Genomic DNA, 16,769 nt, shown 5'->3' on the forward strand with positions numbered 1-16,769 from the left:
GTTAGAATAAATAAGAAATTAGTAATTAAGAAAATACTTTAATATCAATACGATAAATCAGATTTGAAGCAGCCCCACTTTACTGTACATTTCTGAAATTATATATTTTAATGGTAAACTAACTTTCCACAAGAGAATAACAATATAGAGATGTAGGTCCAAATAGACATACTGCAATATAATATTTATCTCTTATTTTTTTGTAGAAAACATAAGGACTGTATAGACATTAAGGCATTGGGTCGGTCTTATCAGACATTCATCTTTCAAAAATAAATAAAATATCTATTCTAAATATAGTTATTTACTCAGTGTACCTCTCAGGCTTGGTATCCTCGCTCCCTGGGCCATTTCCATAGTTAGTAGGTTTCATTGTTAAAGTGTTAACTGACATACCAGTTGGTCGTACTTTGTCTCAAAAACACACACACGCACGCAAAGCAGTCATAAAACTGCCCTCAAGTAAATAAATAGAATCTGGGTACCATTAGAGTTTTGTTATTGTCTGACTATCTTTGCTTCTGTGCTTGCGCTGTAATTTAGGTCACAGGAGAAATGGCCTCTGAAAGCGCGGGGGAACATGAGACACACCAATACATACATCCATCAACACACATACACACAAACACACTCTCGCACACACAAACACCTGTCCTGCCTCCAGCTAATTCATGACATGCATAGATGGTGACCTGCGTATGTGTGTGTGTATGGTGTTGAGAGTCCAGACAGTCTTTTAGGGCCACAGAGGCCAGTGGAAGGACAAATCTTTTTTCTTTTTTTTTCGAGCAGCAGGTCAGTGAAGACGCCAAGTCAGAGAATAGAGGAGTCCTTCAGTCTGAAAGAAACAAAAAGAGACAAAAAAAGAGAAAGTTAGTGGAAATATCGAATACACCAACTCTCACGTAGGCAGCATTTTTAATACAACACTTAATCCACAACAATACCTCATACTATTAAGTTCTGTAGGGAGAGCCTGTGAAGCCATTTGCATTCAACTGTCAAGCAAATTTTACTCAAATTTTGGACATGTAAAAAATACAAATGCGGTGGACTCACATCAGCTGAGTGGGAGTGAATAAATACAGATGAATTAGCTTAAGGCAACAATGGTGAATTACTGTATGCACGGAGGGTTAAAGGTACCCTGTGAAATTTTCAAGTCAACAAAAGTTCTTTTTATAGTGAGTATTTATGACAAAAACACATTGAGTACATCCAAAAAACTATGTTGAGTGCATTTCCTTCCTCATAAAACATCTACAAAGCCAATCTTTTGGAATATTTAAATCCTGCATTGTTTATATCCGTGTTAGCTAGCTAGCAGTCTTCCTTATCCTTACTTCCTTGCCTTTGTGGGCATATTGCAACACTTCTCTGCATGTTAACCAACTGTTAATTAGCTAAATAACACCAAATCAGCAGGACTTTGTATACTGAAACAAAACATTGCCCCTCCAATCATCGCTTCATAGCACTGCTAGTGGTCCAAAACTTATATGGTACCTTTAATGTTTCCGAATGTCCAATGACACTGAACCATTTTCTGTAAATATTCAACACATGCTTTCTTTACCAATGCTTTTTGTGCTACTAAGGTTAATTTTATTTATTTTAAAAATCACAAAAACAACATAATCTAATAAAACTTGCACTAGCTTGGAAACAATCCATACACATGAGAGGAAACAGGTGGTTCGCAGATGGTTGGTTTCATCTGTTTGGTTGTTTAAAAAAAAAAAAGTAAGTAAACCCTAATTTGTAGTCTCCTTTTTCCCCCCACAAGAAAACACAGGTGCCAACAATGCAAACTGTTGAGACAGCAGACATTTGAGAGTCTTATACTGTACAGTGTGAACTCATTCGCAGACTCAGATTAGTGTTTTTGTGCCACAATAACAAGTGCAGACTGGGGGTAAAAAAACAGCTTGAATAACAAGAACAGTGAGTGCTGCACACACGAGGTAGACGGAGAGGGATTTGGCATATTTTGACTTTATTATTTAACCCCCCCAAAAACACACACACATATTTGTTTAAAGTCTGGATGCAGGTTAGTTGTTTTAATGGCTGTCTACCCCATGGTGTATTAGCAGTAGCAGTACAGCCTTTCATGTGTGTTTAAATAGTGTGTGTGTGTGTGTGTTTGGTCCTGCACACTCCAACCGTTTTGCCCGGGAAGCGCTTGAAAGATGTTGTGTGTTGGGTCGGGGTGGGTGGGTGGGGGGGCTGAAGGCTGGGATCGAGAGAGGCGGTTGCAAACGGTCGTAATTACATAATCTGGGATGTAGAGTGATGGGGGTTGGGGGTGGGGGGGTGTCTCCTGTCGCTCTTTCGTGTTGCCATGGACACACGCTGAGCAGAGGAAGACCATCGAAGCAGCAGTGGCAGCGAGCACTACAGCAGCTGATGCACGTCTAATATTATACATACAGTAGATTACATATATGTGGTTATTTTGTGATAAATGTGGATGATTATATACTGCTGTGTGGTCTTTTATCGTGTGTGTGTGTGTGTGTGTGTGTGCAGGGGTGGGAACGCTGCGTGCAGAAAGAAGCACAGATTCATTTTGAAGTGAGGGCGGTGGTCGTGGGGGGAGGGGGAGTAGGGGAGGAGGCGGCCACTGGGTCAACTGGAAGCTTCCACTCAGAGTCCAGCGGTGAATCACTTATAAGCTGAGGAGGAGCTCAATGTATGTGTGTGTGTGTGTGGGGGGGGGGGGGGGGGAAGGAGGGAAGCGACACTCCTGACGATGTCCTCGCCACGGTTCTGTGTCACATAAACCTCACGCGGATTACGAGTGGGGGGGGGGGGGCTGGGAAAACTTCTATCGCTCTCTGGGGCTGATGAAACTCTTTAAAAAGACGTTGAGAATGCATCGGGTTGAGAGAGAGGCTGAGTTCCTGAAAAGTTGTCCCTCTCTCTATATGACATTACCCTTTATAGAAGCTAATGTTTAGATGTTTTAACACTATAAAATAAAGAAGGGTGGAGGGGTAGTGGAGGTCAAGCCACTAAGACCCTGTATCTTATATAATTTACTGTTAAAACATCCACTTGTACACCCTGATTTAATTTCTGAGGGCAACATCTGATAAATTAAGATTCAACTATTTGCCTAAATCACACATTTCTGTTGATTCTTGCTCAATATCTAACTCAAATGTGACCAAACTACAGTGACTGAATGGCCACACCTTGCGTTACGTATTACCCAGCTGCTGTGCACAGAGTGGCCCGGGGCCCGGTGTTGCCTCTCGCTGTGATCTACCCCCCCTGGTCGTCTAATCTCGCCTGCAGAGGCTGTAATCTCATCTGGAGAGAGCCGTGGCTGGCTAAATGTGGGGAACGCTGGCCACGCAGTTATCTAGCAGCTAGCGCTTCTGTCTGGAACATCCCGGCCTACTTTAGCCCCCCTCCTCTCCCCGTGCCATGAACACACACAGACACACACACACACACACACACACACACACATACATGCTGCCTGGAAACTCTGACACAAGAGCCCGCGGTGTTACGTGTTCATGTTTGTTCTCTATATATCAAGTAACATGGCATTTCTGAATTTCCTGGCTCGGTTGTTTGCATTGCGTTGTAATGTTTGCAAGACGGCGCCTTTTAATGCAGGTCTGACGAGGATGCAAATGAGCTATTAAACAGCTTGTGTTTAGATATATATATGTGTGTGTGTGTGTGTGTGTGTGTATGTGTGTGTGTGTGTGTGTGTGTGTGACGGATCGGAGAAGCTGATTGTTAAAATCAGGTGTCGCCTTTCTGAATAATTCCCAAAATTCCAATATTCCAAATATGATGAAAATAAAGATAAGTAGTGATGTAGGCTAATTAGTGCAGCCTTCAGTCTCAGTGTGTAAAACGTAGCGAAAACAGGAGAAAGAAGGATGCTGATGAGGAGAAAAAAAAAGTCTGAATGGGGAATATGGGGGGAGGGGGTGGGGGGTTGCATCTTGAGAGCACACTCAGAGTCATTCAGAACACGTTAGAGATGCATGGCTGTGCAACTAGACCTCTTTTCCGCTCACTGCCCTTTTTTTTTCTTCTTTTTTTTCCCCCTCTTTCTACACCATTCAGAACATCACCGGAAATGCATGCGGCACAGATATATGTAACATGCAGTCGCGTCCAGTCCACTAACCCATCCACACACACACACATACACGCACACTCACTCACACACACACACTGCATCATCCTTAACCCAGGATCTCTGGGATGACATCACTGGCAATACTACTGACTGACTGAATGACGTTAAAGGGGAAGCGGGATTTGAGAGTAGATGGACACGAATGCCTCTAATCTGCAGGATGAATTACACACACACACATACACACACATACACTCAAAGCTGATGGTCTCTGGAGCCCGTGGGTGCGGCAGATGGCGGGGCTGTCATTAGTGGAGGGATAGTGAGTGGGTAAGAGAGGACGTATAGTGTATATGTTTATGTGTGATTGGGTGCGTGGGCGAGGCAATGGGGTGTAATGAGAGTGTGTGTGTGTGTGTGTGTGTGTGTGTGTGTGTGTGAAGGTAGGGAAGAGGAGGCAGGTGTTTACCTCCTACCCCCATCAGACCCCCCATATTCCAAATACACACACACACTCTCACACACTTGCCCTCTGGAGAGTGGGCCATCTGCTACTAGCACTCAGGTCACAGTAGGGGCTCCTCCTGTCCTGTTCTGACCAACCTTGAAACCCCCTCACCACCTTTTTTTTCCCCCTCCACCCTCCCTTCATCCCTCTATCTACTATCTCATAATTCATCAAAGCTACTAATCCTCCCATGCGTGCACATTCCTAGTAAAAGGCAATCAAATCAATACACCAGCGAACCCGCCACGCCAGCCTAATGTGGTAAGAATCACCTCGCTGTGCTAATCAAGTATCTCTGGGCCGCCACTGTCAGATGAAGGTATTAGCCCTGACCACGACGACGAGGTGGAACAGAGACGGCTGACTTGGCTAATCTGAGTACGGTACAGAACATCCACCTGGCTGAGCTGGTGGCTAGGAGGTTGTAAGACTTCGGTAAGGCACAGAGGTAAACACACCGCCTCCGAGTCACATGGTCCCGGCCCCCGCTGAGGTAAACAAACACCTCACCTCGTGCCCTCGTGCCAGGCGATAAGACATTTAGCTGTTAGGGTTGGATCCAGCTGTCAGAAGCGTTGTGACCGCGGGGTCGCTGCACTGTTTTTTTGTTGACTGGAAGCAGTCACGTTTGAAACCGAAGGGGGCTGCATCACATGGGTATGGAGGGGCGGGGGTGGGAGGGTGGGGGTTAAATTCCATGGGGTTAGTTTGTATAGCTTGTTTAGCACAACTTGGGTTGAACTCAGTTTAACAACATACCTGCATAGCCACTCACTCTCTTTTTCCAGATGTTAACCCCCCCTGACTAAAGCGAAGAGGACAGCAGGTTTTTCATTCCAGCTCCTTCACTAATCAGCACAGGAAAAAAAAAAAAAAAGAAAAAAAAAGGTGTTTGGCTGGAATGAAAACCTGCAGACTTTTGGGTCAGGGTGGCACATGGTGGGGGGGGGGGGGGGGGGGGAAGGGGGGCACAGCGTGACGTCCTGATAAACACAAAATCAAAGCAGTACGCCTGCGGGGCCCCGACGCCAGAAACCCCGTAGCGCACTTTGACCTCCTTCACCCCGACTCGGCCACACAGTGGTAGGACGGAGTGTTTTCGGTAAACAATCAGTCGGGCTCCTGCGCTCTCCCAGAATGCACCTTGCTCGAAAAGGTGGGAGGGAGGGGGTGGGAGGGGAGCGAAGGAGTAAGGGCTCGCCAATGAGTTTGTTTGTTGCTTTAAAAAGCTCAAACTCCTCCTCTCCCGCTTCTCTACTGAGCATACAAGGCTGTGCTCCATCTCCTCCTCCTCCTCCTCCTCCTCCTCCTCCTCCCTCCTCTGCTTGTCTTACTTCTGCTAAGTGAACAGCCTAATGAGGCAGAAGGGCAGCGGACTGCACGTGCCATCCTGCCCCATTATGCACGCATTCATTCCGCTCTCTCCCACAAACAGTCAGGCAAGCAGCGCTGGAAAAACAAAGCAGGCGACTCTCCCTTTTTTTTCTCTCTCTCTCTCTCTTTCTCTTTTTGCTCTGCTCTGCACATCCCTGCCAAGTATTCACAGATACAGGCTACGACACTGGAAAAAGTAAAAATGAAAAAAAAAAGAAAAAGAAGAGAAAAATACCCCCCTGACTACTGACTACTTGACATGCGTACGTGCAAGAGTCCACATGTATGTGCTTGACTCTCCTCCCTCCTCCCCCCCCCCCCTTCTCCTCCCTTCTTCTCCTCTCCTCCCACCTCTTGTCAATTACATTCAGCCAGTTTTATTAGTACCATAAAAATAATAGTACACTATCAAAAACATGAGTACACACGTGCCACCAATAGAGAGAACAGATAAAAACAAACAATCAAGTGAGCACATGTTAGTCGATGTTTTCTTCTCCTTCTTCTTCCTCTTCTGTAAATCCAATTTGTGCAAGAAGGGGAAGAAAGGAGGGAAGGAGGGAAGGGGGAGTGGGGGGTGGGGGGGGGGTGCAGATAACCATCATTAACTCACTTTACTGCTTATTTAACTGCAGGCGAGCCATTTGACTTCAATCATGTCCATATCACTGTCAGGGATGTCACACAGTTGTGACAAGAGAGTGTAAATCAAGGCTCCTTTGGGAACTGAATTTTCCATACTATGGGAGGGGGGGTGTGTGGGTGGTGGTGGTGGTGGGGGGGGGGTTCTTGTTATTGGTACATTCCGTTTTATTTACTGCTGCGTCACCGACTGTACCAAATAGGAACTTTTAAAGCACTGCATGTTCAGAAATATAACATACTATATAAGCTTCTCGTTCATGCCCCCCCTCTCATCCTCTCCCACAAATAGGGGGGCCTTGTGGTGAAAATAAAAGGCACTTTCTATTCAAATGACCTGAAGCCCCAGACAAAAACAAGCCCACCCACCCACCTCCCTCTCCCCCTCTTTCTCTCTCTCTAGCAGCAACTTTTCAAACCCGCTCAGCCAGGAATGCCGTGACATCCAGTTACCTGATGGCCGCATAGCAACTCGCCCACTTTGTTGTTTTCCTCTCCTCTGCCTACAAGGACACGCACACACACACACACGCACACACACACACACACACATATCCACTTGTGCTGGGCCTCACATGTCAGCGTTTCAAACCCCCACCCACCTCCACGTACTCGCGAACACATGTGAGCTCTCTCTCTCTCTCGTCGCGTCTAATAAACAGCGCGGGGGGACAGAGGGTCAAACTGGGCTTTAATGTCAACGCTCCTTTGCCCCCCCCCCCCCCCCCCCCCCCTTTTTTTGCTTTTTTTTTTTTTTGCTTTTTTGTTTACACCGTCTCCTATTCCAACGCCAGGGTTTTATATTGTTAATTGGGATATTCTGGGACAGGGTATTGATCACGGGGTGGTGGGAATAAGGGGTCTATGGAGGTCACATTGATGTGCAACACATCCTAATGCCTACCCGACCGAAAAACAACAGCCGGAAGTGCCCAGGGCTCAGTGTGACATTACAACTGATAGGCCTCCCTAACTAACAGCTTAGAGGCGTTAAACCGCTAATAACAACCCACTGTAAATCTGTTTTATGAACTTGATAAGGAACTACCTAATTTTCCTGACTTCTAAATTAACTGTACAATTGTGTCCGGAAGTTTAAAATGTATTTATTTAGTGAAACTTTTCATTCACAATCAGCGTCGGTGGATTCCTGAAGTCGTATATATATATTTTTGGTATCCTCTGCCCACGACAGCAGCAGCAGCAGAAGCACAGGCAGCGTCCTTTGCTCTATCATGCTGCTTGTTTACTAAAGAGCTCTCGGCCCGGTCACGTTTCATAGCAAGCCTCGTGCTGCTTTCAAGTACTGTGGGAAACACCGGGGATTGCCACATAGGAATGACTCCAAAAATAACTGTTTAGATTAGAAGAGTTATTGCCATTCAAATCATTCATCTCTCCTTTTTTTTTTTTTTTTGTTTTGGTACTCTAGCCACAAAAACGCTGTTACGGAATCACTGAGTATATGCAAGTAGTAGCTTATAAGAGTAGCACCTGAAGGCAGCATCAGCACCACCTACTTTTGTAAATCAACAGAGCAAGTTTGAATTTGAATTAAGAGGAAATGCAAGTGTGCCCTCATCCTTGGTTCTTCTCCCCTATTTGGCCACCATCTGCTCATCAGTTATCTTTCACATTATAAACATTTTAAGACCTCCAGGAGCTGAAGGTGAAAGTTGAGATAAATTATTAAGCAGTGACACACACATCTGACATCAGCTGTACTCACCTTTGGCAGTGGTTGCAGCCTCCTTGAATCCCAAACAGACATATGATGTGCTGTGTAATCCATTGATACCCCCTTTGCAGCTGCTGGTGGGTTTGAAGCCAACCAGGTCCTCGCATTTCTCCCCCCCTCTGTTGTCCAGCAGGTTCAACGCAATGTAGTTCAGGCCGTTGGGGTAGCCGGCCGAGCTCTGCCGGTTCACGGGGCTGCCGTACTCCTCGTCTGAGCCCTCGCTGCTCCGGGATGAGATGTTCTCCACCGAGCTGTGCCTCTTGACGGCGTCTCCGCGGGCGAAGGAGGGGAACACTGGGGTTACGGTGGCGGTGGAGGAGAAGGTCTCGGAGCTGTGGCGCCGACGTCCTTGTGGGTTGGCTCGGATCACCTTTGCGGAGCAGTCGGGGTCGACCGTGGAGGCAGAGGCGGCTCCGAGCAGGAAGACCCCAATGCTTTCTGGTACTCCCTGATCCTCCAGAGAGAGCGTCCTCTCCCTGCTGCTCTGGCTGCTACATTTAAAACATGATAAAACTAGTTAGCAAGAAGCTTTATCTTCATACTGGTGAAAAAAGAGATAGTCAAACAAGAAAAATGTAACTAAATGACTAAAATATTATGGACATTTATTTGATATTGAGTCAAAACCTCTTTTCTAACAGCACTGCATCTTAAAAATGAACATATCTGCTTCTTGTTATAGCCATGTCATTTGTGATCAGTATTGATCTAATAAAGGAAATCAATCAATCATTCATAACTAACAGATTGAACATGTATTCATTGAGTAAAAATGTACCTTCAAAGTAATTGAATGTCTGTTTCAACACACAGTACAAATCTAAATTTAAAACTGCCTTCAGCTGCTGTTAATGACTGAATCACTATATTTGGCTTTCCCTCTCATCAATCACACACCCCGACTGTTGAAATGACTGATGGTAACCCAGCACAGACACACATACCTTGTTGTATTCTGAGGAACGAGCTGTGGAGGTGAGCTGGTCATCCCGAACGTCATCTCAGTGTAGTCGTTGTTGCTTTCATCATTCAGGCCCTGAGACCCTTTCTCACCACCCAGATGGTAAACTCCATCCTCCCTTGAACAGGGGCACATGGATAGCTCTGGGAGTGTGTCCAAACGCTCGGCGGGAGTGTTAGACTCCTTGGGTGAGTGAGAACCCAGCTCTAGGTTGATGTAGTCTGTCAGACAGGATCTCCTCATGTCCCCGCCGCTAGAAGCCAAAGATGAAGACTGGCTCTCTGTGGACTCGATGGAGGGCGGGGAGAATCTGGGACCGCTGAAGTCGATGTTGATGTACTCCCCAGGACTCCGGGGCTCTCCAGGCAGAGGGTGTTCATTCATGCTGGGAAGGGTTCTCAGGGTGTCCAGGGATAGCCTGTTAGGCCTGCCAAGCCTCCCTCTGTAGGGAAGGGTGTCCGCCCGGCCATGCCTAACTGGGGAGGGTACTGAGGGGCTCAGTGGTGAGGTCTGAGTCGCGCTGGGCTGCATCACTGAATAGTAGTCAGAATCTGCTGCCCTCTGCCTTAAACTCTGAGGGCTCATCAACACATACTGGCTGTTATCTTCATTCTTGGAGGCCTGAAGTTTAGCAGGGAGGGTGAGGGAGCCGGCCTGGTATGCTGACCTCACTGACGACGATTCCCCAGCCAGCAGGCCCAAGTAGTAGTCAGGGGAGGTCTGGAGTGGAGGTGGGTTTCCAGGTGACATGTTCATGTATTCACCATTCCTGTCCGGGCTCTCCATTGAGGATTTGGAGCCGCACCACATCCTCATGTAACCGCTATCCTCCAGAGAGCTGCTGCAGGGGGAGTTAGTCTTGTAGCCCCCACCGGCAGCCGCCTGAGGATGCACCCTTGGGTTTACTATCTGTTTTGGTGCCGAGACGCACATGGGGCTCATGGGCACATAGTTGTCTGCCTTGCCGGATTGCTGCGCTACACCTGGCGTCATGGGCATGTAACCTTCATCGCCAAGGTTACTGCTGGAGCTCCTGGATGAACCGATTTCTATGTCTCCGTAGTCCTCGGGGTAACACACTTTAGGTGAGGCGGAGTGAGAGTTCTGTCCGTGCGCCATCCTCATGAGGGTGTAGTCGTCCAGGGAGGCCGAGGACAGCGGTGCCACCACCCTCTGTTGACGCGGTGTGGTGAGGGAGTGCGTCCGCTTCCTGTATGCCTTGTCAAACGCCAAACCCTCGCTGCCAGACCTGCTGCCATTGGCCCCCTCCATTAACATGTAGCCACAAGGGTCGCTGATATCACGGGATGGAGGCGTGCTGGACAGGGAGTCGGGGGTGTCACTGCGGGTCAGGGGGAGGAACTTGGGTTCACCTGGGCTTGAGCTGTAATCGTCACATAGCATGAAACCAGTGTCACTGAGGGAGCCAGAGATGGAGGCACTGCAGCTGAAGGGCCGCCTGGCTTTGTCAGGAGTGGAGATACCAGCCCCCCCTCTGGGAGACATGCTAATGGGGCTGGAGGCCACCGGAGGGGAGTTGGACACTGGCATGGACCGGCTGTGATGCAGGTTGGAGGAGGACTCGAGCATTCTGCAGGTGCGCCCACTGCTGAGTGTATGGGACCTGCTGAGGTGATTCGAAGAGTTCGGACTGGTGGGACTCCCGTTCACAGATATGGACATGGACACGGGCCGGGTCACGCTTCCATCTCCCTCGCTGGCCGTCCTTATCCGACAGGAGGTGAACTTTCTCCCCGGTGATGTGGCGGCTATGCTATCTGTCCTGGATCGCCTCACCAAACCCGTCTGACTAGGGGGGAGGTTGTTGAGGTTGCGTCGTGTGGGCACAGAGATGGGGTTGGTGCTGGCAGACTGGCTTTTGCTCCTCGGCCTGAACTCAGAAAGCTCCTTCATAGCCTTCATCGCCTCTAGGATGGTCTCATGGATGTTTTGCGCCACCACTGAGTCCTCTGCCTGCATCCAGAACTCCCCGGGCCCCGTGACCGCTGACCTGCCCACTTCAATGAAGAAGAAGCTGTCTGAGTGGCCGCATCTCCTGATGTTCATGAGCTGTAAACTGACTGCAGCTGTTTCAGAGTTCAGTTTAACAAAGCTGATGGTCCTGCTGGACAAACACAGCCTGTACACACCTGTGAGGTTCTTGATCTGACCCAAACCTTTGGCTTTCAGATTGACCTGCCATACCTCCTTATAGACAGCTGTTGCAGGAGTAATAAGCCCGTAGCTGGACTCCTCAAAGCCTACTAGCGAGGAGGTGGAAGCGGGGCTGTCGTACACTTTCCCTTCTGCTATGAGATCAGTCAAAACCTCGAACCAGCTCTCTTGCTCCTGTTCGTTGTCTGCAGCCACGGCGAAATACTCGTCCTTGGTGTAGAGGGCGATGAGGTGCTTGTGTTTGGCGTCGGCTCGTTTGTTTACGCACAGACAGGAGTCCAAAGTTATGACCCGTTTCGCCGCGGACTTGTTTCTCCATTTCTTCTCGCTTTCATAATACTCCAGGCGGGCAGGGCAGCGATCGGTCGGCTCTCTGAGCACGAAAAAGCGTCTGTGTCCGTGTTTCTGCTTCCTCAGGTAACCGTACTTCTTCACACCGTTCGTCCCATTAGATAACAGGTGTCCTCCCGTCGTCGGAGGACTTGCCATTTCTCTCTTCTTCTTTTCAAATCCCAGATAAGCCGATTCCTATTATGGATAAATCGCAGTAGGAAAAAAAAACTTAAAACCTTTTTTTTATATTAGGATCTAATCCATAGCAGACACGGAGAGATGTGTCCGCTGTCTGCTACGGTTGAAGCAACAGTGCAGAGGGAGCAGACCAGGGACTGATCTGATCCTGGAGAAAAACAACATGTGACGCTGCTGCTCTAAAAACAGACCAAAACACAGAGTCATAGCGGGGCGGTGCGTCCTGCAGGGGCCGTGCCTGTCCATCACGAGGCTACGGCGCTGACGATTGGCTGCTTTAATAATTCAAGCCGCGCACACCCCGCCCCCTCATTTCCAGTAGCTCTCTCATATAGAAACAGAAAATGATCAGAAACCCATTGAATTATAGAAATGACTGTAGATTATACTGTATAATGAAAGTGACTCTAAAAAACACACACTCACACACTTTATTATGCATCTGATTGAATACAGCAGAACAAAATGATACTTCCATTATATGATATCTTTAAAAAAAAACATAACTGTGATTGACAGGCCAATTGAGCCCACTGGGATTAATGAGGATTTGCAATGTGCAACATAATGCTGGGTTGTAGCCATTCATTTATCAGGCAGTAACACTGTAAACAACCCTGACGTCCCATTTGTTATATAAGGGGTGTTGTGGCCTATTTTTAAACCTGTGGGTATTCCTCTCCAACAGGAACCATGCGTTTCCTATTTCAACACCTCACATGTAACGCTCTAACTGTGTTTGGTAATAATTCTGATCATTATATTTTTAAAATGTTATCTTTACTGTGTGTAATGTAAAAGAATCCAATCAAACAAGGAGAGGCAAGCTTGTTTTTGCCTGTGAGTTATGCTTATGCTGCACTTTGCTATGTATTTACAGAATGTTCATGTTGAATGAAAAACAGCCATCTCACAGGAGGAATGACTAAAGCAAATGCGTCAGAGGCTTCAGTGCTTTCCACAAGCTGCGGGGAATGCTGCCATCGCCTGGCTGCTGCGTGTTTGCTCATCACTGCGTCCTCTTTCCACATGTGATTCTGACAAGAAAAATTGTTCCTTTCCTTCAGTGAAGATCACAATCTGAGACAAACAGGACTCAACAAAGGCAGCCATTAATAACCAGAGCAGCCAAACTGTCAGATGACATGAGGAAGCTCTCAGACATCTGTTCATCAGATCATCTCGGTAATTATGTTAGTAATTCTCCCTGTGATCTTCATGATCATTAGTCATGTCCGTGCAGAGCAGACCCCTGTGATACCCCCCTCCCACACGGACCCATACCCACAAACACACACACTTGGATTGCTTTTCATAATCTCTGTGACTGAGGTGTCAGCATGAATTAGATTGTGTAGATGATGCAGGGGTACCCCTCTTAATCCCCTTTATAATGAGCATATCTACCCCTCTAAACAAACACATACTTCAGATTAAGGGTAATCCCTCCCATCTCTAATCACTATTGTTGTCATTATTATTTTTGATGCCCCCTGTGTGACTGTGTGTGTGTGTGTGTGTGTGTGTGTGTGTGTGTGTGTGTGTGTGTGTGATCCCGGTGACATTTGGCTGTCGCCTATTTTTCTGTTTTTTTCTGCCCAAGTGTTAATTTATCGGGGTTAAGCTCAAGGCCCAAGCATGTGTTTTCAACATTAGGCCCCAACCTATAATCTGAGATATGAGCAAAAACATCCTAACACCCTAACACCTCCACCAGGATTTGGTAACACATTGCATTTGAAGGCAGTTATAAACAGCCTGAGGCGAAAACAAGAGGAACAAAGAGATTATTGTTGACATTAAACGGGCAAAGACATACAGCGACTGGCGGCAATACTGAGGGAATATTGCTGAATGCTGAATATTGTTGTTTTGCAGGCGGTTCATGGGATGTGGCATACTGATACGTTCCCACACAAGGTTTATTTGAACTATAATCTTAGTGTTTTTGTCCCTCTGTGAGCAAAACACCAGGGATGTTTTTTATCTGTGCTCACTTCAAGGTGTGCTACAACTTATTTTCAAAAAAGCATCTACAGCTTTAAAACATCCTTTCATTTTATGCAAGCAGATTTTGATAGTAGACAAAGTAAAACATCAGTGAATTAGGAGCTCCTCCAGCTCAGCATGATATTTTGGGATTCTTTCCACCACTGGTTAATTTTCAACTGTGCGCCGCTGCCACATTCTACTACCCCACTGTGAATAGTTCTGAGGATAGGCGCTTGTACTCGTATTCCCAGAAAATCTCTCGCTTTGTCGTCTTTCCAGATGATTCTCTGGAGCGGCTTGAGTTTGAGCCGTAGTACCAAGAAAAAAAAAAATCCCTTGACTGGCATACTTTAAAAGCAGAGAAGCAACACACTGCTGTTGATGTGCTGTACTCTGAAATGTCATTACATTTTGTGAAACATTAGAACTTCTTTAGGACTTTAAGATGTATGACTTGTTCTTGACTAGTCACTTGAGACTTGCAAAACAATTACTTCTCCTACATCTGGTACAGTGCCAGTAGTAGAGGTGGTTGAAATAGCAATATGGAATGGCAGGTAGTGGCATTATATGGACATTCCACTGATTTTACACATGGAGTTCAGTTTAGATTCAGATCCAGGCAACTTTATTTATCACAGATGGACAATTCAGTTCTACAGCCTACCCAGTCCACATAAATAAGAACTCAATCTAGCAGCAGCGTTCAAGTATCGACATGCCAGTGACAACAGATCAATGTATGGGTACAAAAACACAAGCAGCAGACACTCTGTCACCCACAGGTCACCCCATATAGGATTAAGTGAGGAACCAGGTGATAACAAACCAAAAACAACACAAACTTAGAGAAAAAAAGGTTCAGTGCTACTCAGCCTGTAAAAACTGATGGATAATGTCTTCTATGGCTCTGCAGGACACTTTCAAAACTTAAAAAATAACCTTGATTGAGTCATCATGGTTATCTCAGCTTGTGCTTTAGAGATGTTGTGTTTGAAAGAGGGCATTTAGTAAACAGAGGAAGTCTAATGAGTTCCATTATGTGTTCCATTTTATGAGCTCAACCCATACTAGAGGCTGAAAAGCTAAGGCAATTTAGCTTCAATTGCCATTCTTTTCAAATATCTCTATTGTAAGTCCCCCAACTTTACAATAACAGTATGACAGCAGTGGAAAAGTAGTAATGATAATGGTATTAAAAAAGTATTTTCTTATTATTTATTACATATATACACATATATTTGTTTTATTAGTACAACTTTTTGGGATTTTTAATATAATTTTAGTTTTTAATTTTGTCCATTGATCGATAGAGATGGATTCTATGTGATGTTACATGTGGCTGTCTTAGGTGTGGATCTATCTATCTATCTATCTATCTATCTATCTAATAATGGCTGCAGCAGCACTGACAATACAATATCCTGCATTTAGCAGGTGAACACTTTCTGCTTCTCCTTCATATACAAATTGTATGTAGCCACACACATGGGACAATCAGAGGCCACATTTCATAAATAAAAATGCATAAAATAAAAGATATTCAGTCCCTAATCTTGAATTTATGGCAATATCCAAGCTGGAAGGCGTTAAAGAGTTAAAGTTAAAGTTCATTAATTCATTCAAACCTTTATTTAAGCTTTGAGAATCACTGAGGATTCCCTCCTTTGCAACGATGTCAAGAGACAGAGTTAAAAACAAAAGTGTTGGTAAGGAGACATTGGCAGAGAGGAAAGAGCACCAAAACACTTGTGGAAACTATGTTCCCTTAGGGTTTACTCAATCTGTTTGTTTGGAAAAAACAATTACAAGAGCACAGGAAATTAAGTTTTTACAATGTAATCATAGTGCAATTGAATAGTGGTGATCATGGGGAAGAAGGAGGTCAGATTCCCACTGGGATCTTTGCTGGTGACCTTAACTGGTGGTGTGGGGTTCGCAACGTTTCTTAGGATCAGTGGCTGGAGTATAAAGTCTTCCAGGCTTAGTGCTTCCAGGTTGCCAGATTCCCACACACAACAAAGCTGCTTTTCACTCTGTCAACAAATACAGATCAGCGTACCAGAGGGTCATGCGAGAAGGGTCAGCTCAAAATCAAATGTTTGATGCTCTGAAGCACAGAAAGGCCCTTTCACACTGCAAGCCTTTCACACATTCAGCTTTCACTTTTAACACCTCTATGATTGTTGTTCACTTAAGACAAGCATGATTATGACTCAGCGCTTTGCGGTATACGTAAGCCAGATATAGATGAAAGGTCTGGTAAATGGTAAATACCTACATGCACAAACACACATACATACACACACACACACACACACACACACACACACACACACACACACACACGTTTTCTTAGGTTCACATGAGGACTTGAGGGCCATTTTAGTTCAATATGTACAAACTACTGCAATATTGGAGTTCACTTTTTTCTATAAAATGTGAAAAGAGTCTCATATGCTATATGGTAACTGAATACATGTCTGCTATGTTTTTGTTGTTTTTTCTCCTCTGAAAAAAGTAGCTACACATTTATACTTACACTACAATGGCTGGATGGATTAAATTGACTGATAATCAGCAGCGGACAAGAGACCAAACAGATATCTGGGTGAACCTTGTTGACCATCACAGCACTGACATCTAGTGGATAAGGAGAAAAACTGCAAGCCCAATATATAGATTTATGTGTTTTGGCAGATATTTTCATGTATTTTGTCCCCAGAATAGGTTGGAA

At 45.7% G+C, this 16,769-nt stretch overlaps 1 protein-coding gene across 1 annotated transcript; it reads right to left on the reverse strand.

Annotated features, from left to right (window-relative positions):
• Window positions 1-692: 692 nt before the first annotated feature.
• On the reverse strand, window positions 693-11,998 carry LOC128354057 (insulin receptor substrate 2-like). Its single transcript, XM_053314301.1, has 3 exons — window positions 9,318-11,998; window positions 8,365-8,864; window positions 693-838 (listed from the first exon to the last, which is right to left on the reverse strand). Exons 1-3 carry the CDS (start codon window positions 11,996-11,998, stop codon window positions 834-836), a joined length of 3,186 nt encoding a protein of 1,061 aa, XP_053170276.1. The 3' UTR covers window positions 693-833.
• Window positions 11,999-16,769: the final 4,771 nt, after the last annotated feature.

The sequence above is a fragment of the Scomber japonicus genome, chromosome 24 (genome assembly GCF_027409825.1).
Source record: "Scomber japonicus isolate fScoJap1 chromosome 24, fScoJap1.pri, whole genome shotgun sequence".
NCBI classification, from domain to species: domain Eukaryota; kingdom Metazoa; phylum Chordata; class Actinopteri; order Scombriformes; family Scombridae; genus Scomber; species Scomber japonicus.